The sequence below is a fragment of the Psittacula echo genome (assembly GCF_963264785.1).
Source record: "Psittacula echo genome assembly, chromosome: 4".
NCBI lineage: Eukaryota > Metazoa > Chordata > Aves > Psittaciformes > Psittacidae > Psittacula > Psittacula echo.
In genome coordinates, this window is record NC_137738.1 from 64442509 (window position 1) to 64468772 (window position 26264).

At 35.0% G+C, this 26264-nt stretch overlaps 1 protein-coding gene across 4 annotated transcripts in view; it reads left to right on the forward strand.

Annotated features, from left to right (window-relative positions):
* The window catches only part of ASCC3 (activating signal cointegrator 1 complex subunit 3), a 282281-nt gene that overhangs the window by 173549 nt on the left and 82468 nt on the right, over positions 1-26264 (forward strand). For all 4 annotated transcript variants that reach the window (XR_013956598.1, XM_080615418.1, XM_080615419.1 and 1 more), the window contains exons 15-21: positions 7046-7237; positions 7565-7789; positions 15477-15596; positions 19666-19830; positions 20688-20774; positions 23034-23210; positions 25337-25562. Coding sequence is in view for 3 of the 4 variants with exons in the window: in XM_080615418.1 (XP_080471544.1) it covers positions 7046-7237; positions 7565-7789; positions 15477-15596; positions 19666-19830; positions 20688-20774; positions 23034-23210; positions 25337-25562 (1192 nt within the window). In the remaining variant the exon portion in view is untranslated. The remainder of the gene's footprint in view (positions 1-7045; positions 7238-7564; positions 7790-15476; positions 15597-19665; positions 19831-20687; positions 20775-23033; positions 23211-25336; positions 25563-26264) is intronic.

Genomic DNA, 26264 nt, shown 5'->3' on the forward strand with positions numbered 1-26264 from the left:
AGTAATTAATCTTTACTTTATTAGCAGAAAAATTATAAGTTTTCACACTTCACTTTTGAAAGTAGACAAGTCTTTTTAATCCATATTTGCATAATTCACTTTCCCTTTATGGGAACAACAGCCTCCCAAGTTTTATCTTCAAAGAACATCTACAAACACCACCCCTATATAAAGTACAGGGGTTGGCAACCTGGTCTGAAAAGTGAACAGCTAAGTCTAAATAATAAAGATAAGCAAAAGAGTGTAATAAGTATAAGTATCATCTAACCATATCTCAAAACTTGTCATCATACACAGTGAAAATTGTATGGCTTTGAAGAAAAGAACCATCATTTCACTTGAACAAGAAAAAGACAAGAAAAAGACAGTCATAACTTGAATAGGCTGCTTGGCAATTTTTCCTAATTGTCTAAACTTCTCCTCCCTTCTATTTTTGATACAATTTTTCTAATTGTGGTGTAAATACATTAAAACTGAATTCTTTGACACTTCATTCTGCAGTGACTGTGTTTTACAAACTACAGAAACCCAGTATGTTATATAGACCTGAAATATGTTACAAATTTTCACTGGAGGTAGCTCTGCCCTGCAGAAGATTATATGTGCATGAGAGAGAATTGTTTTTAGTGCAGCAACTGCAAAAATAGTCTGTGGCCTGCTGAGGACTAGGGACAGATAGATTCCTATTCTATAAAAGTATTTCTAAATTACAAATTGACAGGAGACAACCCTAAAACAATAGAAACATGCATACACACACAGAGGAGATGGTTCAGAAGAAGAACAGTTGTAATACTGTAAGACAGAAGATTAATGCTGAATTACGTGCCTCTGATGATTGTACTAAAAGAATTGTTGTTTTTACACTGAGGAAGATGTTTAAGCAAAGCAGTCACACTACTCTCCTTTATTTCTCTTTCAGATGTAGTTTTAGAGCACTTTACAGACTTTACTGAGGTGATTTCAGTAAATTGATCAGATCAGTAACTCATAGGTTTAAAAATTTCTAACTTTAGTACAATGAACTTAAATCTCCGAAAGGAGACAATTAGATTATTGACTCTTCCAGGAGAAATTTAAACTGATTCACATTTGTTTGCTAGAATTACCTTCTTCAAATACTGTCTTGCAAGGTACCCAGTAATTATAACCCAGTAAAAGAGTAAGTGTTGGCCAGAGATATTGCTTCAGGATAACTATACAAAGTTAATAGCTAGATACATTAGAAATGTGAAGATGTAGGGAATGAGCATGCATACCCATTAAGTAGAATAGCATATTGGCCAGTCTGCATTCATCCAGAAGTGATCTGCTAGGTCATGCAAGTCATCTCAGTTGAGGGTTACTCTCAGTAGTCTTTGGTTCTTCACGGGAACCAACTGCAGGATGAACAGTCGGTGAAGCTAGTTCCACTCTTCCCAAGAAAGAATGAGGGAAGTAATGTGAAGGCATTTCAACCCAGCAGCACTGCCTGAGTCCAATGTATTGAACTGCTGGGTATCTTTTTGAAGCGACTGATTTATAACCTTACAGAAGAGCTTCATGTCAAGTTGTTTATACATGATTTACTGTATTACTACATGTTCAGTAAATACTAATAACTTTCCATTCCATACTGTTCCTTAAGTAGTATGAAAGATAATACAAGATAAGGGCTAATTGTTTAATATATATTCATCACAGAAATGTAGCCAGCTTTTAAATCCTTCAGGGAAAATTTCTTTCAAAGTTAATTCTTTCCTTCTGTAATAAAATAATAATTTAATCTTACTGTTATTACGTAGCATGCCACTTCATCCTTGTCTTAGAAACAGCTGCCAATACCTTAGTTATTATGTAGACCATACAAATGGAATAATACAAATAAAAGTCATAATTCATAAAAGGAGAGTCCTCAGGTGAAATCACTGTAGCTCAAATGCATTCTTTTTTTCTCCCTTTTGACTCCAATCTGTATTTCTTCTTGTTCACTTTCTTTCATGAACTGTCAGATAGTGATACTGCTCATCTTCATGGTTTAGTGTTTTTTCTAGGTTTCATATATTCCAAATGTGCATATGAAAGAGTCTCATGGTATTTTTCTGTAACAAGATCTTATTATATTTTGACTTCATATTTAAAAAACCTTTTCATGGGTTTATTGGCACTATCTAACATTTGATCTCTTCCCTTTGAACCAGCAATTGTAAAAAAAAAAATAAAATTTATGTTAAAGATTTAACTTGTATCCGTTAATTAATATGTAATATGTATGTAGTAAATTCTGAAGAGCAAAAATGCTGAATGATTGTGCAGTCCTTTGATAATTGCTTTCTGTTTCTCTCAGTCCTCATACGTACAGAAGTCATGTTAGTGTTTTGTGTTCAAGGAACAGGAATAAGCCCATTGATGGATTTTTCAACTTACCTTTTTTCATTCTGCTGTTTTTAGTCACCCTTTACTTCCTGAATGGATGGAGACTTCTTCCATCTCACCTTGATCTCATAAATTTTGAAAGGCAATCAGTATTCTTTAAATGACCCAGCAGAGCAGATTCAGCAGTATGATTAATATGAATGAGGGAGAGGAGGCTTCTGTCTTGTTGGAACTTTAAACAATTTAGAAGGTCAACACTTTCAGATGTCTTCAGGAAAGTTAGCGAATAGTTGTTTTGGGAATAACTGAATTATATTCACCACACCATGGTAATACTAATTAAAACTGCCCTTCATTGAAGGCTACAGCAAAACATACCTGAATGTTTGGTTTAAGTATCTGTGGTTTCTGTGCTATCTGAGTACCTACAGCCATCAAGTGAAATTAATGAGGTCTCAAAATTAAGAGCTACTATTTTGCAGGGTGTCAGGACAGTGCAGAGAATGAAGGATAGGAATAAATTGCTCAGAATTGCTCAAACCAATGAACAAATATGATGGTGCATTCTGTACAAACTACAACTGCTGCCCTGTTGTGAACTCCACAGAAAGAAAATTACAATGATTGAGTCTTACGGTCACAAGCATGAAGTTTTGCTATAGTAAGATGATTGTGAGAAAAATACTAGAATAGCATGTGCCATTTCTGTTACTGGAAAAAAATAAATGATTGTCAAACCCTGTGTTATTAGTAGGGAAAAACAACCAAATTTCAAAGCTGGAAACCATATCTTCAAAATGAAGAAACAGAAAGCAAAAATAAGTAATTTACAGAAAGAAAAAAAACCAACTCTGATCATACCAAATAATAGTGATGTCCTTAGTCTGTCCTAGCTGGGAATGGCAATTGCAGATTAAAGAAAAGACATAAATTGATGTTCCACTTATCTAGAAGTAATGTATTGGCAGCTTCTTCATAGTCAAACTTTATTTCTTTATTATTTTTATTTTTTAGATAAGAAAAAAAGTACCTACTAGCCCATTAAAAATATTTATTTATTTGTTTGACTTGTGTTATATTGGTAGTGTAGACAAAAGCCACTCAGCTTTCATTCTTTATGAATGATAATACCTTTGTGATACCAGAGGCAAGAAAGTGTAAGAAAGGGTGTTATCTTTAAGTGAGCCTTTAGCTGAAATACCTTAAATCGTGATTAAATCTTTTTTCTGCCTCACTTCTCATTAAAGTTAAGTAGAATATTTTACTATGTCTAATTGTGGCATTTTTAATGTGTCTCAATCAAGTACTGCATGACATTCATGACATTTAAAAGAGAAATATAGGTGGCAGCAAGCTAAACTAGGAATTTATTTAATACATACTGGTTTAGATGCACACACACATATAAGCAAAGGTCATAAATCTACAGCCCTCTTGAGCAATAAGGGAGGGGAAAGAAAATCAATTCTAATCAGGAGACCAGTGCCAGACCTTGTAACAACAATTTCTCCATACACCTGAGGCACTTAGTGACATTTTGTTTACGTTTTAAGCAAAACCTTTTAATCTGTAATAGAACGAGTTTGGAGTACTATAACTTTTTTTATTTAGTAGTTGGTGGTGATGTCGTCTCTGCAACCATTAAAATCCAGGTTTAATAGAATACCCATGCAATTCATTGGCACAAGAGCTCAGGTGGTTTGTTTTCAAATATTTTGCCATTAAAGGATATGCTGTGTGAACAGTCTTCCAAGCCATCACTGAGACATGTGATTTATTTTTTTATTTTATTTTCTGAAGTGTAACTTTATAAAATCGAGTCACTTTATTGTTCTTGAACTAACTTGCCTTGTATCTTTGTAATTTAAAATGCCAAAATATTTATGGAAAGAAAATCAGTTCTGTTTCTGGGCAGTTAATGGAATCATCCAGGGTAGTTAGTGATTTTATTTGCTTGACATTTGTGTTTTCCTATGTCGAAAGTGTTCTGGTTTTGATTTAAAAAAATTTATCATCTTCTGTGTCAGAAAAAAAAGTATTTGATGTGCCTCACAACTGATTCCTGTGTAACCTGCGTGTCTAGCACTTCATAGATTCAACAAATGAACAGGCAAAACCTGCGAATATTAACAAAGTTGTTTTAGAATATGTGGGAGATTTTAGCAGTGTGCAGATATACTTTCTAAATGCAACTGTATGGATACGTTTCAGAGTGAGTTCCTACGTATTATTAAATGGTTGATTAATCTTAAGCTTGCAAGAACTTGAGTCATAGTCAGACCATCATTGTCATATCTAAATGTGTTTTCTGTCACAAACTTTTTCCCTTCCTCCTTTTCCCTGCCTTTACAAGTTCCTTTCTCTAAATTGGCAAAATTGTAGTTCCTAAAACTGTAAATATATTGTAAACAAATTTCCTTCCGTATATAATGCAAGATATTACTGTTCTTAGTTTCTCATTACTAAACTGCCCTGACTTTCAATCACATTAAACAACTTAAGCAATCAGGTTACAAAAAAAAAAAAGGGGGGGGGGATGTAATTTTTAAATTGCGGAGATTTCAGAAACAGATTTGGCTTTTTCAGCTAGAGATTATAATATTTAAAGTGTATTTTGATACTGAAAAATTGTACTTTTTAAAATGTAGTTATTTTAATACCTGTAAAATAGTCACACAACAACAATACAACAAACTACTAAAAAAGTGAAATTTCTGATGGTTGCCTTATCACTTAGGAAGGTTTGCTCCATTTAAAACAAAAGCTAATTACATTATTAAATGCTTACACCATGTTCTGAATCAATCTGATCAATCCAAATTTCTCTGTCACAATTATTCTCAGATTTGCAGCTGAAGTGAATTTTCCACATGCCTGTCTTCTGTGAGATTTGTTGTTGATAAACTAGAAATGCGAGCCTTGGTGCATTTGTGTTCTTCATGAAATATTTGTTTCCGTTTGCTAGCTCATAAAGAGCAGGCATCATGAACCACATTGCCATTTTCTCAATTTCTTATTTATTCATTTTTCAAACAATACGGCAGTTAATTAAATTTGCAAAAAAAAACTGTGTAGTTAAAAGCTGAGTTTTATTTCCTTTAAATGAAAGTAAATAATTCCTGCTAAAGCAGGAAAGATCAGATATTAAGAAGCTGGATAACCGTGAAGCTGAGAAATCTGGTTTTCCCACAACATTTTTCTTTTCATGTGCTCCTTCATAATTATATTCTCATCTCCCTATTTATTTCTGTTTGCAGAGATTTATTGTTCATGTTTGGCAGTATGCCAGTACTATGAGCCATATTGTGCTTTGCTTTACCCACTCTGTACCCCTGAAGTCAGCTTTCAGTGGCTGTGTGTCAGGTATTAGTAATTGTGTATATTTAAAATAATAATATAAATTATCTAGAATTAATTCACTATAATATACAGCGCTGAAAATAAAGTGGTAGTCCAAAAATACTTAACTCTTGTGGTCTATGGAAAAACAGATATTCTCTGCTGACAAAGATAATACAGAAATCTGTTTTAGGGAAAGATTAGTATCATCATTGCCACAAGGAGTGAGTGCCGAAGTTAGTAATGTGGAAGAGATGGGAGGAAAATCAGAGCTGTTTGTGGCAAACCAGGGACATTGCAACCTGAAGATTAGAGAAACCAGTATCCAGGTGTGAGAGTGAAGAGAACACCTTCATAAGGCATGCTTTCTGATGTTGTATTTAAGCTCATATAAACTTGGTAAAGGCCCTTTATTCCAGTTTACAACAGGGCTACTGTGCCTTTCTTACTGTCATCTTAATCATAATAAAAAAGCTGTACTTTTTGTGATACTTGAGCTTTAGGCCAAAGCCTTGTTTCTGAACAGAAAGACAACTGTTCATGCTAAAATGGCATGAACTCTGGTACTTTGGGTTTCCTTTTTAAGTGGTTGGGTTTCTTTTTCCTTCCCTGTTGCTTCTGGAAGTCACAGTCCAAAGCAACTGGAGTTTCAGAGTTTAGTGTTTGGAAAGGAAGTGGATTAGCTTCTCTTAACTGTGAGTCAAATATCTGTTTTAGGTGAAGTGTGATAAAGCTAGCACCCAGAAATAAGGGAGACTTGCTTACAGACCTTGTACACAATGGGAGGCTGGAGAACCTGAGGTTTTGCAGGCTGAGTTCCCAGCCTCCTACACATGGGGAAGATAAAAATAAGGAGTAGATGAGCAGTTTGATTCCATGCTGTGAATTTATTAGTCGACGCTGTGCCAAGCTGCTGCAACAGCTAGTGGTGGGGAAAGGTATCCTCTCCATATCGTTAAGTATAATGTGTGGCCTGCTGCCTTCAGCCCTAGCTGCCTGCATAGCCTGAAAGAACTGCTCTTAAAGAAAAGCAATATACGAGTTCTCCATTTCGGTGTTCATAATGATTATCAGTAAATTTGAATCTCTGTTTAGGTGAAGCTATATTTTTCGAACAGTATTCTTTTAAACAATTAAGTGTATTCTTTGGAAAGTAAGACTAGAAGTCAAATCCAGTTATAGAAAATCATGACATATTGGCATTGACGAAAAGCTTGACATAAGTAGAACTAGTTTCTTTTGTATGACTAATAATAATATTCCGTGTTTTTTTCCCCGTAATTTTTCTTAATTCAGTGGTTCTTGTACTGTAGTTAGAAGTGAATTTAATTTTTATGCTTGTCCACTCTAGGTACAGAGATCCAGAAATAAGCAGTTACGTGAGCTGTTTCCGGATGGATTTAGTATTCATCATGCAGGAATGCTGCGGCAAGACAGAAATCTGGTTGAGAACTTGTTTTCTAATGGACATATCAAAGTCCTGGTTTGTACAGCTACGCTCGCCTGGGGTGTCAATCTTCCTGCTCATGCTGTTGTTATTAAGGTAAGAGCTTCCATTACTCTGCACATGGGTACCTGTCTTAAAAGAAACCTGTAAAGAAGCATAGATAGCAAGATCTTTATTGTGGGTTTGGGGCCCAGAAGGGAAATATCTGATTGACGCAAAATGTTATTTATATCTCATTAAAGTGACTCTCTCCAGTGGGAGTCTAGTTTGTATAGTAAAGATTTAAATATATCAAAGATATGAAAGGATTAGTTAAAGTACACTTCTGAAATCATGCTATATTTGCCTAATTTCAGTATTCAGCTCATCAAGATTATATTCATGTGTATTTATGTTAATTTTTATTAACTTTTCCTCAACCAGGGAACACAAATATATGCTGCAAAAAGAGGCTCCTTTGTTGACCTTGGAATTCTAGATGTCATGCAGATATTTGGTCGAGCTGGGCGGCCTCAGTTTGACAAATTCGGAGAAGGCATCATTATTACAACTCATGATAAACTCAGTCATTACCTGACTCTTCTTACTCAGCAGAATCCGATTGAAAGCCAGTTTCTTGAAAGCCTTGCAGACAACTTAAATGCAGAGGTAACCTTTTATTTATTTAGAGAAACTAGCAAACTTTAAAATATTAATATTATTTGAAACAAAAATGCAATATTGTCACACTTAAAATACCTGAAATGGAAATTTTATTACTGGTAGTCTACAGGTGTGTATGTTTAAAAGGAGTGAACTGTTACACATATGAAAATTTTGGGGGCCTTTTACAAAATGTAGTAAGTATTAGAAGTCGTACGGAGGGTCAAAATACCATTAAGATAAAACTGAAGGAACACAACATTTACCTTTTAATCAGAAGCACTTTATTAGAGTTCAATAAGTGTTCTGCAAAACTGCGAATTAAAATCCTCAAAAAAAATGAAAGCATATCTGTAAACAAACAAGCTTACTTTTAGTAGCAGTGGAGATTTAATTTTTTTCTGTGATGAATGTTTTGCAATAAGTGATGGTATTTCTATGGAAGATTTGATTGCAAATGAGGAAAAGAAGATTTAACTTGATGAACCAGGAGTTCCAGGCCTATTTCTTCCCTCTCAGCTGAGCATGCTTGCTTAAGGAAGTATGAGATTTAAGCTATTAATTTTCAATGTGTAATATTCTGCAGAGAGAGAGAGGTTTTAAGGAGCAGCGTGTTGTTCCTCTGATCTGAGCTGTAGTTCTGAATAAGCACAAATTTTCCAACAAGGCCAGAAAGCAGAGGTGATTCTTATATGTGAGGTTAAAGGGAGGGTTTCTTTGGTTCTGAGGGGACAGGCAAATGAATTTTACATTTATTGAACATCTTATGCAGAGGAGAAAAAAAATTTAAAACTAATTCTATTTTCAGCATCAAAGAAAATATGTATTTGGTTATCAATACTCTTCAGAATTCTTCTCCACTTCCTCTTTTTCCACTGTACCAGTTGTGAATTCTTAGTTTTAAGTCCTAGGTATTTGTCTCACATGAAGTGTTTAGAATGGCTTAAGAAAATATTTACAATTGCATGTTTCTGTGTGTTACTGTACTAGATAGTAAATTAAGGTACCAAACTGCTGATAGCATTGACTTTGGTGCAGTTAGCAGTTACAGCAGCTGAAGATTTTTTTGTTAGTCACTGTGATAAGTGGTTGTTAGTAGAAATAGCAGTGGAAAATGCTGAAACACAATACAGTAACAATGGCATGAAACCACCATTTTTTGGTTGTCTGGTATGTATGGTGTTACTTATCCTTCTGTCATGACATGCAAGAAAAATTAGCGCCTGCCGGATTACAGGAAATCAATACTATGAGCAGTTACAAGGACCTATTGTGTTAGGAGGGTTTTGGAAAGCAACTTTATCATTTCTTTATAATTTTAAACTTCTGTATGTGCTGATTTGATCTAACTTAGTGGAATCCTTTGAGAAGGACACAGGTGGTTTAGAAATTGTTATGTTTATCTGGAGGTGGCTATTCCATAGGCTGCAGCATTCTGAAAAAAAAATAAATACATTTTAAAACGTATGCCATCATATGGATCAGTAAATAGTCTTAGGAAATACATTCAGTTTTGGTCATCCCTTTGGTAGCAACTAGCACTATATATATATATATATATAGCACTATATGTCGCACGCAAAGAGTTGTGGTCAATGGCTTGATGTCCGGCTGGAGACCAGTAATGAGTGGTGTCCCTCAGGGATCGGTGTTGGGACCGGTCTTGTTCAACATCTTTGTCGGTGACATGGACAGTGGGATTGAGTGCGCCCTCAGCAAGTTTGCCGATGACACCAAGCTGTGTGGTTCGGTTGATACGCTGGAGGGAAGGGATGCCATCCAGAGGGACCTCGACACGCTTGTGAGGTGGGCTGATGCCAACCTTATGAAGTTTAAGCATGCCAAGTGCAAGGTCCTACACCTGGGTTGGAGCAATCCCAGGCTCGGCTACAGGCTGGGCAGAGAAGAGATTCAGAGCAGCCCTGCGGAGAAGGACTTGGGGGTTTTGGTCGATGAAAAAATGAACATGAGCCGGCTTCAGTGTGCGCTCGCAGCCCAGAAAGCCAACCGTATTCTGGGCTGCATCAAGAGGAGTGTGACCAGCAGGTCAAAGGAGGTGATCCTGCCCCTCTACTCTGCTCTCATGAGACCTCACTTGGAGTATTGTGTGCAGTTCTGGTGTCCTCAACATGAAAAGGACATGGAACTGCTGGAACAAGTCCAGAGGAGGGCCACGAGGATGATCAGGGGACTGGAGCACCTCCCGTATGGAGACAGGCTGAGAAAGTTGGGGCTGTTTAGCCTGGAGAAGAGAAGGCTGCGTGGAGACCTCATAGCAGCCTTCCAGTATCTGAAGGGGGCCTACAAGGATGCTGGGGATGGACTATTCATCAGGGACTGTAGTGACAGGACAAGGGATAATGGGTTAAAACTTAAACAGGGGAAGTTTAGATTGGATATGAGGAAGAAATTCTTTACTGTAAGGGTGGTGAGGCACTGGAATGGGTTGCGCCGGGAGGTTGTGAATGCCCCATCCTTGGTGGTGTTCAAGGCCAGGTTGGATGAGGCCTTGGGTCCATGGTTTAGTGTGAGGTGTCCCTGACCACGGCAGGGGGGTTGGAACTAGATGATCTTAAGGTCCTTTCCAACCTTAACTATTCTATGATTCTATATTGGGACAAAATATGTGCTTATTGACTTATTTGTTACAGAAATCTCAACAGTATGCTGATGGCTGTTATCATCTTTGCCTTAACAGAACATGTTATTAGTACAGGAAATCTGCACTGATGTATAATAAAACAACATATTTTAGGAGAGTAGTCTGTTTTTCTTGCAAGTCATTCAGGAAATCCAAATACTTGTGCTGTCATTGTAAAAAGGAACCAATTAAAGGCCAGAAGCAATGCTGAATTGTTTAAATTCTTAATTTGTTATAGATGGATCAGTAGCTGGAAAAAATAGTAAAATAAAGGCAGCAGTTGGAAATACATTAAGACTCCATGTTTCCAGAAGAATATGAAGTTGCTTTTATCTAGACAAGGTCTCTTGACAGAAATAAGTAGGTGGTAAGAATGAGGCAGTGATTCAGATATTGGGGTAATACAATATGTAATCCTAGCCACAGAGTCATCAACTTGAATCCAGACCCTTGAATTTTATATGTTTGAATACACCTTGAATTTTGACCCTTTAATGTGATGCAAGAGAGAAAATTTGGGCAATGATGCAAAAACACTTGAGTATTTCTAATCCTCCTTTCAAAATTTATTTTCTAGAAGCACAGATTTTCAGGGAGGATGGGCAAAGGAATAGATCAGCTTCTATGAAAGGAACACACTAGTTTACCTGTATGTTTCAGGTGAGAACAAAGATAAATGGGAGATTATACAACAGAGTTCTATGAAGGAAAGAGTGATATGGCAAAAGAGTGAATTTCTCCTAGGATAAGGACCAAGAAATATTGAGATGAGCCACTGGCAGGTTCAGAAAACACAAAAGAATGCCAGCTGGGTGGTTAGACTATGGAAATCTTTGCTGCAGGGAGTTGTACATAGAAGGTAGAACAGTCCAAAAATGCACAAAAATGGAATAAAAATCCATTGAAAGATATCAAATGCAAAGACAATACCTTTAGCTAAAGTTCTTGAGGTGCAATAGTTTAAGGATTTGGGATAAATTTATATGATGCTTGTTTCTTATTGCCACATTCTGCCCTTCAGCATTTGCTCTTACCTATCATAGAGACAGCACGCTGGCCTTGATGTCACTGTTCATTTGTTCTTAGGAAAGCTACAGAGTGATAAAAGTTGAAATACACCCAACTTCATTGATTTGACACCAAAATTAAGACTTTAAATATGTACGTCAGCACCTCAACCCACTGAGAACTCTTTTGTGCAGATTTCCTCTGACTTTTGTTTTGGGGTTTTTTTTCTTCTAAAAATGATCAGAAGCAACATAAATGGTCCGTGATGATCAACATAGGCATGGAGATGCCCTTTTTGTTTTCTGTTGAGGTTGTGCCACTGGGCATAATGGAATGTAAAAAGGAATAAAAGAAACACCTTGTTAGGGTGCTTAGTTGAGAGGAGCAAGTCCTGGATCAGTTGACCAGCTGGCAAGCAGAAAAAACCTACAGCTGTATTTTCTGGAAATACAGGAAGAAAGATAAGATGCAGGGGATGTGGTTTAATTAGACCATAAACTTTAACTTATCTGGGAACTATCATCAATAGCTCATACAATGCAGGTCGCTATTCCTTCCCTAATTGTTTCCACCTGATAGAGCTTTCCTTGCTATCCACAGCTGGGCCCCAGCTTGTTGCTGGGATGACTCCTTTCCTCAGAGAGCTTAGGAACTGAGAGAATTTGCCGTGCTGGACAGTAGGTAGACCTTCCCCAGGGGATTTGCCTTTCCTTGCATTTACTTAAGATTTTGTTGTGAAGCCAGGAGTGTAAAAGGTGGCAACTTGTTCAGTTCGGGCAAACCTCTTAATCCATTTTTCTCTTGGAAAGAGTAGTTCTCAGAAGAGAAAAAGAATTCCTTCGAAGCCCTTCCAAAAAAAACACTCAGGAGCTGGGTAGCTAACAGCTAATCCTGGTATGGGGCAAAGCACTGCTGGGGGAAACTGAAGTTTTCTCCCTGAGTGTCCAGGGCCCTTGGGCTTGACCAGACCTGCATGAGATCACCAACCTCATCTGTTCCCCTCTCACCTTCTTCAGCTGTGTCCAGATGGTAGACAAGTTATTTGGAGTTAACGTACAATGACGTTTCTGATGTAGTCCACTTGTACATAAAATAGTCCTTTGGTCACATGTGACTGGTGGAGATTCTGTCCCACTTGGGATGGTTCTAGTAGCATTAAGAAGTTATTTCAAAAGTCATACAAGAACAAGATCGTAATCACTTCAGATGCTGAAGTACTAATTGAAAATACACTGGTTTCCAAAGCAAATAGAAGATTGCTTTTTAGGTTGTTAGAAAGATTCCTTGCTCTCTTACCTTAACAACAAATATTTGATTCATATATAGAAATTTTTCACCCATGTAACCTGACTTAATTATACAAATATAATAGCAATTAAACATTCTTGCATAAAAAACAGGATATTGTGTTCTTTTATATGTTATATAATACAGTATATATTAGCAGTAATATTTTTATGCCCTTTTCTAATCTGTATATAAATATCAGAGAAAAACTTCATTGTTCAAAAACTACCACCAAGAAGCTCTGCTACTTATATCTGTTTACACTTTAAAAACACCTCCTCTGAAATGCTGCTCAATTTGATAAAGTCTGTAATTAGCATTTGTAAAAAAAATCTTTTAATGAAAATGCAGAGTACTACATAACCATGTCACTTGGTGATGCTGATATCAGCCATTGAACAATTAGTTGTACATTTATGAGCATGATGATTATTTTCTTTTCATTTAAAGTGACACAGTGAGATTAATATACTCCTCAAGTTTTCATTTTGTGAGTGCAATACTATTATTTATATTTGAAAGGTTTTTTTAAAATAGCATTTTGTGATGACTGCTGCAATCAAACAATACAATGTCTGCATAGTAAATATTTCTACTCATTGATTAATCTATCTATAACTAATTACCTATACATGGTTGAGGAAACTGAAAAATTTAGAACCTTTTTCTTTCATTTTACTAAGTATCACCTCACCTGTTTATTGATTTTATAAATACTGCATATTTTAGGTCTTAACAGAGCTTCTTTTAACTTTGTAAATAATTTATTTTATAATTACTATTAAGTGTTTGTATTAATAAGATAACTTCTGATTTTCATACTGTTCTAGCACACGGATGCACTGTCAAACAAACCATAAGAACTTTACTTGAACACTAGATGGCAGCAAATATTTAGAAGTTGCCTATTTGTTTCTGTCTCTGCATTTTATCCATTGACTATTCATTAAATTTGGGTGAGAAAGGAAAGTGCAGTATTAGATTTCAGTACCATATCTGAAACCCGACTGTATTGCATAACCACTTTTTTCCCTTAGTTTTGCTTTTAACTCATGAAAATGTTGAATTTATAAGTAATACAATCAGATATTTGAACAAATGAGGAAAACCTGAGGTTTGTTTTGTGGGGGGTTTTTTAATTGTCAGACTTCACTTTCCTCACTAATGAGAATTTTACATTTGCATGACTGTGAAAATGGTTGTTTGGGTGAAAATGTTGTTATGTGATTTCACATTGTGTACTGAAAGATATTTGAATCGTGGAAAGAAACCAAATACTGAAATTAACCTTGGTAGCAAACTGATTAGTTTGTATTAATGTATCAGATGTGGGCTGTATTAAATGTTATCCGTGTAGGAGTCTATGAAGAACTGAATGCTTTTGTAGCTACTTCAGTGCGTTATGTAACTATTTACTTCGCAAAACAACACAACAGGGCTTCCCCTGACCTCCTTAAGCTATTGAAGAACAAATTATCATTTGAAAAATATGTAAGACAAAGCTTGGTGTTACTCCATGCTATTAGTCATTGATATCAACAAGGTTTTGCCAGATTTGATTGTTAAACTCAAGACAGATTTGGTTTACATTATTATTTTTTACTAGATATTTCTGTTATTTCAAAAAAGCACATCTGTATTATTAAGGTTTAGATGCTTAGATCTGAACATGCGTATGAAATCACAGTTGTATAGGGTTTTCTTAATTTTTGCCAAGTCGTGGAACATTTAAGTGAAAACCAAACACCAATAAAACAAAAATGACTTTAAAAATCTAGTAATGGTTCACAAAAAAAAATCAGTAAGAGGGACTTTTGCTTGTTTTAAACAACCAGCAACAAGCAAAAAGTGGTCATGGGAGCTGCAGGAAATAATACTACATTCTCCAGGTAAAATCAAGTTAACTGGAATTAAGCAGTAAAATGCTTCTCAGGAACATAACTAATACAAAGTAGAGCTGAAGTTATCATGTAAAAATGTGTGTATGGTAAATACTTGGGTGCTAGAACTATTGAATTGGCAAAAAAACCTCAGTAAAAAAAAAAAAAAAAAAAAAAAAAAAACCCCAAAACCAGGCTCTATATCTGATTCAGCCTTGAAAAATAAATAAATATATGTATATATGCATATTACCTGTTCCATTTTGTAATGTTTTGATAAAACAAGAATGTAGCAGGTACCTGTATATCTGAATTGCTAGAACAAAAAGGAGAAAACTATTTGTAAAAACTGTATGTAAGCAAATTGCCAAGTATGAAGGCACGATGAAGGAAATCCTAAAGATGGTTGCTGTCATTTAGTTAGGACTTGTTCTTTCACACTGATACGAAAAATCTTTTAAATGTAAATAGATTTTTTTAAGGTATTCTTCTTTAAATCACCCTGAGCATATTTACTAAAGAATTAGTTGGTTTGTTTGTCTTTTTTTAGAAGAAGCTCATTCAGTATCATCTTTTAATTGCAAAAATTATAAGTGGTGTGTTATCTGGGTCACGTATCTCAAATATTATGTCACATATCATACCATGTTATGGTATAATGTTATATAAGATGAAGATGTGTAATGATGATTCAACAATGATCATTTTAAAATAATATTCTATGATGATTATTTTAAAATAATTTAAGTTGGAAGCATACTGCTGCTTTCTTTAATCTAGTGCTAATGCTCTGAATTCCAAGTGTTTTCAGCTGTTACAAATACTTACATTCAGCTGTAACATAGATGTTTAGTTTTGTCTCTTCTCCTATTTCCAGGTTGCTCTTGGAACAGTAACTAATGTGGAAGAAGCAGTAAAGTGGATAAGTTACACTTATCTTTATGTACGGATGAGAGCAAATCCATTAGTATATGGCATCAGTCACAAAGCTTATCAGGTATAAAATGCATTTTAAAAAAATCTGTAACCTGTTCTAGGTCTCTAATCCTTCTCTGATGTGAGGATAAATATTTGCTATTTCTACTTAACCTGACATCAGCAATTCTTTTAAAGTGCTTAGAAAAGGAAGATATTTTCTGTAGCAGAGTATTTTTAACACTAAATTAAGAGGCCCCTTCTGTTCACGTAAAAACACCTTTTAACTGACCAAGTTATGCTCCAAAGGACAACATTCATTCCTAACAGACAATTACTGTAACTTAGCCTATCATCAGTTTTTCAATTTTGTAGGCTAGATATAAATGATAGAATAAAGCATTCTTGAGTTGCTTGCTTTCCCCTGTCCCCACCATGTTTTGGTTTAGAATGTTTCATCACATGATATCTTATAAATTATAAAATTACATTTTTAATTGAGGGGTTTTTTTCTTTCGTGTGATTTAGTAATTATAAGATTTTTTTATTCATTTATTTTATTTGGCTTTGTTTATTTAGAGTGTTCCACGCAGGATATAAATCAGAGCACAGTTACATAAGGGGGGTGTTCAAGTTTTTTTCATTACATGTAATTTTTAGGAATTTAACAGTTCACAGATCATCTGAATATTGTTACTTTTTTCTGTACAGCTGTTTATAAGCATAAACATGATAACATAGTTTGGACATGGGTAACTGACCTTAATGCAGGTGAACCTCTCACAAGTGTATAGTAACTGCAGTTTATTTCACATGTCCTGAATCTATTTTGTGATTTCATAATTTGTCATGATACTGTGAGACACAGTTGTTTAGGTCATAGTAACATGTAGAGATACATATCAGGAGGCATTTTTTGTAGCTTTTGTGTCTGATAGTGGAAACTGAAGCAAAAATAGGTAGACTGGTTTTTGAGCAAGCTTCTACAGACACCTTTAGACTTCTGGTCATCTCAAATTTGTTTTCTATAAAAAGCCTTACCATATGTTAATATGTTAATACTGTATAACACAAATCACTAAGTAATAGATAAATGAAAAGCAAAAATTAATTCGCATATGAGAAGAAAGTTGTTGTCCCATTTCTTCAGATGCCTTAAAAAAAAAAAAAAAAAAAAGATTTTTTTTTTTTTACCAGTGTTATTAACAAATTTTAGAATAAAAGAAATGTATCCGTGGTGGTAATAACTGGTAAAAAAAAAAGTAGCAAAACACTAACAGAAATATTTTTGTAAATTTAAAAAATAATAAGCAGGGGCAGTTGCCCCTTCCCTTGCTTTTGTGTTTTTATTCAGCTGCTGAGAAATTGGAGATTGCCAGAAGTTGCCTTTTCCTGCTACTAACCTCCATTCTGCCCCTTCTGATTTGATGTGCTAATAATAAACATTACTATTTTTGTGTTAAGACAGTAATAAATTAACATCAATTTGAAGTGTTATCCATTCATGTAGGAGCAAAGCCAATGCCAAACACATTATTTTCTATATAAAACGTTTTTAAACTCCAAAGCTAATGTGCTATAGATAGTATATGGATGGTACAGTGCCAGATGCAGGCATAACCACAGATTTGCTCACTTTTGGCTGTTCTGTTCCTTCTGGGTATAGGTATCCAATTTTCGTAATTGGTGTCTTATTGTTTCTTGATGGTGTCGCAGCATGCCAGTTTCTATCTCTGTTTTGGCTGACAGTCAATGCTACCCATTCAAAATCCAAATATCTGCGTAACCATCATGGGTCACAGTTCCCAGCTATTCAGTGGGACTGAGAAGATGCAAACTCTATTCTCCTTTCCCTTTCCACAGGTGCTCACCACACCCTAATTACTTTAGGGCACCATATGTCCAGCCTGTCCACACAAAAGGGGTGTGTTGCACCACACAGGGAGACCAGGGCAGGCATGCATCTGCCTCTGGAGTATTACTCTTCCCCACCTAGCCCATTTCTGTGCTATGCCCAGGAGTAGGCTGCTCCAGGCACAGTGCTTGATTTATGACTTTTCAAGTTGTTTGCCAGGAGAACCAGTAATGCCTTTTACTGAGTTCAAAAAGTGGCCAAAATTATGATGAGAAGCAAGTAGAAACAAACAGTGGAAGGAAAAAGTTGAGTAAATGTGGGTGTCGTATGACTGAAGTCTGTGGTATGAATTACAGGCACTTTTTCATCCTTTCAGGGTTCCAAAGAAAAGGTGGTCCCTTTGTCCTTTTTCTCTTTTTCATTCCACTCTGGTGTTACCACAGTTAAGCAAAGCTTTTTATCCCCATAAGAAGGTGTATGTTTATGTTTATAACATCTGTAAAAGTTAGAGGAGCTTGTCCCCAACACTTCTGTGTTAGCTAGAGGAAAATGTGTGAATAATAACATAGTTTATCATGCATTCTTAAATTTCCATATGTATACTCCAAACCTACTCTGTTTCTTGCTGTGGGCAGGACAAGGTTCATTTTTGAGAGTCTGGCTGTTCTAGGTTGAATCTTTTACTCTGTTGGATTTCTAATTACTCAAATTCAACAAGAAGGGTCCTAGCCATGGATCCTGCAGACTGGAATATTGCTTCACAGCCTTTTTCCAATTGGTGACCTTTCCTTTAAAGTTAAAACCTTTGTTTTTGTAGAAGAATGTTAGTCTACTGTTACAGCTTTAGCTTTTTTATATGTAAGACAAAAAAGACTGGCAGGTAATTGGGACTGCCAAAGGAGCAGGGAAGTTCTGATATTTTTTAATTTTTTTTCCCCACTCTTCTGTTTTAAGAAATGTTAAAACATCTGGCATCCTGATCACTTTTTTTGACCACCTCTGATCTGAAATCTGACCTCAATGCATGACTTACTATTGAGAAAAGCACTCTAGACCTTTGCCATCTTAGCTTTTGACATGAAACTAAGGCGAGCCATAACTAAGGAGAAACAGCTTCAGTGTAACTGGCAAAGATAGGGAATATTAGGAGCTAGCCTTGCAGCTGCTTTGTGGAAATGTCTGTATTTGTCTGCAGCTTCACTGAATGTGAGATGAAGTGCTTCGGCACAGAGATGAAACTGAATCCTGGCCCAGGGAAAACCAGAGCAAACCAAGGCATAGCAATTCTTAAAGCTAACTCCTTTTTGTGGTCTCAGTCATATATCTCTGGTGCAGATTTACCAAGAGTGCTGGTGAGTGACTTGCCCTGTAGGAAATCTGAACTATACAGGCTGTGAAATAAGAATGATGCCTGTGGACTAGAACAGAGTTACAATCTTTTCAAATTTGGTGACTTGTGTAATTAGAACCGTATCTCAGGTGCACATATACCAGAGGGTTAACGTGACAACAAATCCCTTTTCACTCATCCTCATCGGTGTGAGTATCCCAGGTGCATGTGTGGAAACACACAATTACAGCAGTCCCGCTCAGATGGGAGTTTTGCCCAGCCTTGCATGTACTAATAAGATAATGTACATCATTACTTGAAAAAAAATGTCAAAGTTCCTGAACTTTTAAGTGAATAGAAGTGCTGTTTTGCACAAGCAGCTCCTTGTGTGCTTTTAATGTAAATGTTTATAAAGTACATCAATAACTCGATAATTACAATATCCCAGATGACATACCCAAAGCTTCTGGGGACATAAGAGTTTTTTTGCTAGTAAACATTTCAGCCACCCAATTTGAAGCTTATTCTATTTGGGATACAAAGCCATCCTCATGTCAGAGACCCTGGCAAGGTATATCCTTAGCTATTTTCATACATAGAAGATACCATAAGATGGCATGTTTTTGTGGAATGATAATGATAAATTCATGATGAATATATTATCACTAAAACTTCTTTTAAAAACATCAGTGTAAATTTATTCCATAATCATGCTACTTTTTCATAATTATTATTAGTCTATGTTGCATTGTTAGTCTCAAAGCATTGTAAAAGGAATATTATCCTGATTGTTTTGTCCTGTACAGACAGTTCTTGGTCAGTAATGTCAGTGTAACTGTTATTAGTGAGATCTCAGGAAAATCGTTTTATTTGATTTCTGCCTTTATGTGACCAGGTTATCTCAATAAAATTATTTATTTAACACTTTTTCTTTTATGAAAATAAATATGTGTGTTTCGTGTCTAGATGGATCCAGGTCTAGAAAAGCACAGAGAACAACTGGTAATTGAAGTCGGCAGAAAACTGGACAAAGCCCGCATGATTCGCTTTGAAGAGCGAACTGGCTTTTTTTCTTCAACAGATATAGGCAGAACTGCCAGCCACTACTATATTAAATACAATACTATAGAGGTAATTTATGATGTTCTATTTCTGGGGGTTTTTTCCTCCTTTTTGAACCTATAACTTAAAATAGTTGTAAGATATTACAGAATATGTAGCTGATTTGTTCAGTATATTTTCAAATCATACTTAACAAAATGGGGAGAGATGAAATGGAAAAAGAAAAAAAACTAAATCTAAAGCAATACTGAAAATCTAGACTTGGGGTGAAGTAAGGTTTGAAATTTCTATTGTCAATCCCTTCTTTTAGGTGAATTATAAAAACCATTTTGATATCAACAGTGTGCGCAACCATTGATACATGATAGCACATTCAAGTTTAGAGTCTGATAACAGAAAAGTTTTTCTGCATGAAATTCCTGTCACCTTGCCAACCTTAAACAACTTTTGGTACTGTAATCAGATTGTGTTATAAATGTGTTGGAAAAATGCATTTGTACACAACTTTGTAGTATTGAAAACTTGACGTACACATTCATCTTACAACCTTTTTCAATAGGAAATAAGTCTTTTTCTTGAACAGAAGCTGAAGACTGAGTTAATAATGTTTAACTGCTTACTGTCACTATGTATAATTAATATCACATATTTATTCACTCAGACATGTCCTAGATTTTTTTTTGAAATGGCCATAGACTGCATGTCTCTCGAGTTTGGGTTGCCTGAGTATAAAGGCACTGTTTTTCTGAAAGTGCTAAGAAGTCATTCTAGAAATTGTTGCTGTTTAAATTGTATCACTCTGGTCTTCAAATAACTTACATTTTAACCTTATATGCCTTTTGAAATCTTGGTTAATGTTTCTTTCTTTTGTGCTGTATGTGTATTTTTATTTTCTGTGTTAAATCAATTCATTTTGTTTTTAACAGACTTTTAATGAATTGTTTGATGCTCATAAAACAGAAGGTGATATTCTTGCTATAGTATCAAAAGCTGAAGAATTTGAACAGATAAAGGTAAATTTGTATCTTTTCATACAAAGAATGTCTTAAAACTAGACTCTTCTGTAGTACTCACTCCATAGTGTCTACAGACCCAAGTTTTGTTAAATAATAAGCACCATAATAAAATGTTTTCTAAGTGTGCATAATTGCCAAGAACTATATATGCTGTCACTCAAATTTATATGTTCAGCTTGAACTGTAGTGCACATTTAATAACTAGTTATGGATTTCTGAAAATTCCTTTTAAATGCTTTTAAGAACTTTTCCGCTCCTCAATTGTTAACAGGTGAAGATAAGCGTCCATTGTAGTGGTGCACCCAGGGATGAGAAAGTTTTTCTGTTTGAAGTTTAAACCTTTATTACATGTCTCCATGAACAATTTGCTTTATCAGAAATGAGGCAGAACTCACTGAAGTTAACTCTGTGATATACTTCATGTAGGGAACAATATTCAATTAGCAGAATGATAAAATCTGATAAGTTATTTTCAAATTTGAAATCTAGAAAGTTGTTGTAACAGATTTTTTTGTGCAGGCTAGATTACTGTACTGTCATACTCAGTTCAATTCCAACCTCCTTTTTGCCTCCTGTGTGGGTAGGACTCAAGACAATTCATTGCAAGCTGGCATGTGCTTGTTTGCCCATGCTTCTGTATCATGAAGGTGCAAGCCAGACTCTGCAGGGTTTATTAGCTTGGGCTCATTGCCATTTTATGACAATTACACAACTTTCAGATCAGAGTTGGCTCTCATTCACCTGGCTCTGCAAACTGGCTGTGTGAATCCCACACCATCTACATATTTACATATTTGCACACATTGTATGAGTATTACCATCTCTTTATCTAATGGAGAAATTCTATTTTGCTGTAATCTTTTCCATTATAGAAGATAATAAGCAGTGAGGTTTTACACACAAACGTTGATACATGCAACGTTTTCCAAGCTAGAAAGGATTTTTTATGATAGTGATACTGCTTTACTAATTCTAAATTTAGCATAATAGAATATTTAAAAGGAAAACATATGGAAAATATGATGTGATATGTTTTTATATTTGTAGTAAAGTTAGTAGTAATGCTTCTGAACTAAAGTATAGTTTTTCTAATTTTGCATGATTTTCTCAGATTTGTATAGTGTGGCATCAATGCACCATCATTTCCAGTTTCTTGTGATTAATTTGCTGTGCGGCTCTAAATGTTAAAATCAGTAACTGATTTTCACAAGAATAACTCAGAATTTATCCCACTGTGTGATGCAAATTGTGACTTTTGTTTAATATGAATCATGTCTTCATAATGCCTTTAAACATTCTGTATTATAAGATAGGTAAGTCACCAGTAGCTGAAATACAGATCTGGATTTGACCTTCGCTGTCTAATGCAAGAGCAGAAAAAATTATCAGAAATGCTGTTGTACGCAGAGCATACTATTCCCCTGACACTGCAGTCATCTGTGATGGTTGTGTCCTTCATTTTTTTGTTTCCTACAGGACTATTGGCTGGATAGTTGGGAATTTTATCCCAGTTGTCTTAGGGTATTTTATATGTCAGGTAGTCAGGTCCAAATGAAAATTACTTTTAGCTGGTTCCCTGCAGGGACCAAACATTTACCCTCTTTAAATAAGTTTTACACTAACAGACTATCAGTAAATCAAAGAATATGTAGATTTATGCTGGTTTTGCCATGTAAGGGTCATCAGTTAGAATGTGAAATGTTATGCATTATTCAAACCATAGATATTAATATTTCTTTACTCATATTAAAACTTAATCTTATTAACAGTGAAAATTTTAATATCAGGAATCATACTACTTCACAGTTTTGAGTTAAAAATGTATTATGCCACATGCAAACTATGTAACTATAATGAGTACATTTAATGTTAATTCAAGACTGCCCTAATCCAGATGGACAGAGGTTTTACTCTGGTCAAATAAAAAATAAAATCTCATCAGATGAAGGATGGTAGGGTCAGAAGATTCAATTTTGGTGGCATATCAAATTTTTGTATGTCAATGGCAACCTTAATAGATAGTGATGAATAATAAAATGTAATTGTGTCACTATTAAGATAGTTTCAATTATGGTCTATTACCTACATTGTGGAAGATGTGGGTTTGCTGCTTTTTTTTCTTCTTTTTTTTTTTCTTTAAAACTAGAGACTCCATTTGAAAATAATGTAACTATGTTATAAGAAAAAATTTGATTTCAGTGTAAAAATTCTTATCAAATTGCTCCAGCCTCTTCATTATCTATAATTGTGTTTTAGGTAAGAGAAGAAGAAATAGAAGAGCTGGATACCTTACTGAATGATTTCTGTGAACTTCCTGCTCCAGGAGGTGTGGAAAACAATTATGGAAAAATTAATATCCTCCTTCAAACATATATTAGCAGAGGGGAGATGGACAGCTTCTCTCTTATTTCGGATTCTGCATATGTTGCACAGGTAAAAATAGGGATTTTACATATCTGTTGCTGTCTTCTGCTGTTTTCATTCTCCCAGTTGTTTGCAGTTATGTAAGTAGGAGGCCTTGATCTGCAATTTTTTTAAATATTTTTATGCAAATTGATTTGAAAATCCTAGTTGTGTGTGTGTGTGCATGTGTGGCATAATATTTAAGTAGAAAAGTTTTCCAAAAGCCTATCTTGGGAGACTGCTTAATTCTTTTCTGATTATGAATGTCCTTTTTGTTCATATTACCCCTGTAGTCTTTTTGTAGTAGTAGTTCTAACTGTGTTTGCACAGACATTTTATTCTTAATTTACTAGGATTACTTCTAAATCTGGAAAGCTGTTGCAATCTGTTTCTATGGTTTGTGTACTTGTATGCTTCATTCTGCAAACCATAAGCTATGTCTTATACACATACCTTAGTTTACATAAGAAATGTGTGCTATTACAATTTTATTGCTGGACGTACTCAAGCAAAACTACGATTTGCAAAAATCATGCAAAAATATTGGTCTATATATTTGTTTGTCAGTTTGAATTGACACCTGAATGGATGATATTTATACAGCATGTTTAGTTATTACACAGAATAATAAGAGAACTGCAAGTCTGTAACACAGAATTGCTTGCTTGCACAGCTACAGCCCATCTTAGAAAGAAAGGGGTGTTGCCTGAAGGTTTAGAATCCTGGATCCAGAAGAACTCGAAGAGACAAAATGCTCATAGAGAATCCCAGATGTGCAGCAGTAATGAATGTATAAAATAGATTATAAGGTTTTACATTTTGGCCCATTCTTTGTCTCTTTTTTTTTTCTCAGTCAGCAACATCTTGCATTGAATCATTTTTGTCTCATCCTTAGAAAACCATTTTGGAAATAATTGATTGTACAATTGCATTTAGTTGGTGCTAAAGATGAAAGTTAAGTATTTAAAAGTATATGTATTCTTCAGGAAGATTTTCATAATAACATTACCTTCTTCAGAAGTGTTTACATTTCATAGCATGTATGAGTATAAATGAGAAAATTCGGAAATCATTATGCACATCATAAAAATTGTGGCTCTTGCACAGCAAGATCATTTTGAGTATGATTCTTTTAATCTTTGCTTTCAAGACAATTGCTTTTATTTGTCTGTCTCAATTATAGCATTTTTAGTGAGGCAACATGGTCATCTTCTCAGATCTTCACTCTACATGTGGAACCAGTGCTACAAATTGGGAGTATTTTTAATTGGATAGTGACTATTAAGAAAATCAGTCGTTCTTTCTAAGTAAAAGAAATGTGCTTCTTCAGTAACATATGCTTCCTATCATGACCAAATAATTTTCTATTTTTTATTTCTTTTGGCATTGCAGAGCCAGCAGAGAATGGTTGTATTCTATTCAATGAATCAAGAGCAGAATTGTTAATCCAGAGTAGGGGAAAAAAAAAAAAAAAAAAAAAAAAAAACAACTTCATAATACAGTTTGATAAGTTTATGAAAGTAATATCATAATTTATGTTTTCAGGATAAGACTGACCTCCTTCAAGCTTATGTTAATAATTAATTTTCCAAGTCCAAAGCAGATTTGTACGGGTTGGTTATACAATAGTCTCAGAAGATGGTAGCAATAAAAAAAAAAAAAAAAAAAGTCACAACTGTAAAACTTCTGTGCAAATGTCATGAAATTCAGTGTGAAATGGGATGCTATTATGGAAGTACAACTGAAGTAAAAAATTAAAACTTCAAATTCATAGAAACTGAGTTTGCAGGTGTATATTATGTGCAGGCAGAGGAGGAAGATATTAAGTACAGTAGGTGAATTTCTTTCAGAAGTGATTAAGACACAATAAATTTAGAACTCCCTAATGTTAGCACAACTAGAAATTCTGTGTCAGACTTGCCACTACATTAATGAGTTGCACATGTTTCTTTTCATAATTTCTGTAGGCAAGTGTGAGGTAGTTCTGCCACTAGACAGTGATGGAAAAAGTAGTTTTCAAGAATGTTTGAAATAAGTTTGAAAAGAAAAATCTGTTGTTATGGTTTGTCAAAGATGAGTCTATGGGATCCTTTTCATTTTACAAAGAATACTTGAGAGAATTACAACATTTTTGCTTTTTTTTTTTCACTCTCCAGAATGCAGCTCGTATTGTTCGAGCTCTTTTTGAGATTGCCCTTAGGAAACGTTGGCCTGCAATGACATATCGACTACTGAATCTCAGCAAAGTCATTGACAAGCGGCTGTGGGGCTGGGTTAGCCCTTTGAGACAGTTCTCAGTGTTACCACCATCAGTCCTTTCAAAGTTGGAAGAGAAGAATCTCACTATAGACAAGATGAAGGACATGAGGAAAGATGAAATAGGTGAGAAATCACCAATGCTGATCTGTTTAAACTATTAGTAATCAATGGGCAAGTTAGAACTAAGTCTGAGCCATGCATTAATATACCCACTGTGGCCTGGAAGCCATGTAGGGACATTAATATTGTATTATGCTCTAACCAATAAAGAGGGTTTATTCAGTCTCCACAACCTGTAATATAGCACAACTTTGAGGGTAAGAATAGCCCATGTCCTGGCAACTCCAGAACACATACCAAATAGAAATGTATGTTGATATGTATTTACATATATGTGTATGTATACATATTTATGTTGACCTGTGCTTCCTTTCTTGCTCATATAATATAATGCACTACTATAAAAGGCATCTGTTTATTTTTACTAATTGGCAAAATATGGCCATTTTTTTTATTGAAATACTATTAACATGAAAAAGAATAAAAGAAGATTATTATGTCCTGGAATACTATCAGTAAATGGTCTGCTTCTGAAACACTGCATTAATTTTCATTGAACATGAAGAATTCATTGTCACTGGTGTCATTGCAGCAAAACCTTAATGGAATTTTTTAAAGGATTTGACACTTCAATAATGAGAAAATCCACAAGGCCACTGATACACATAATGACAATTTCTAGTACGTGTGTATAAACTGTTGTGCATAAACTGTCCACCAGCTGGTTGAAGTTAAAAAAAAAATATATATTGCTGGTAATATGTT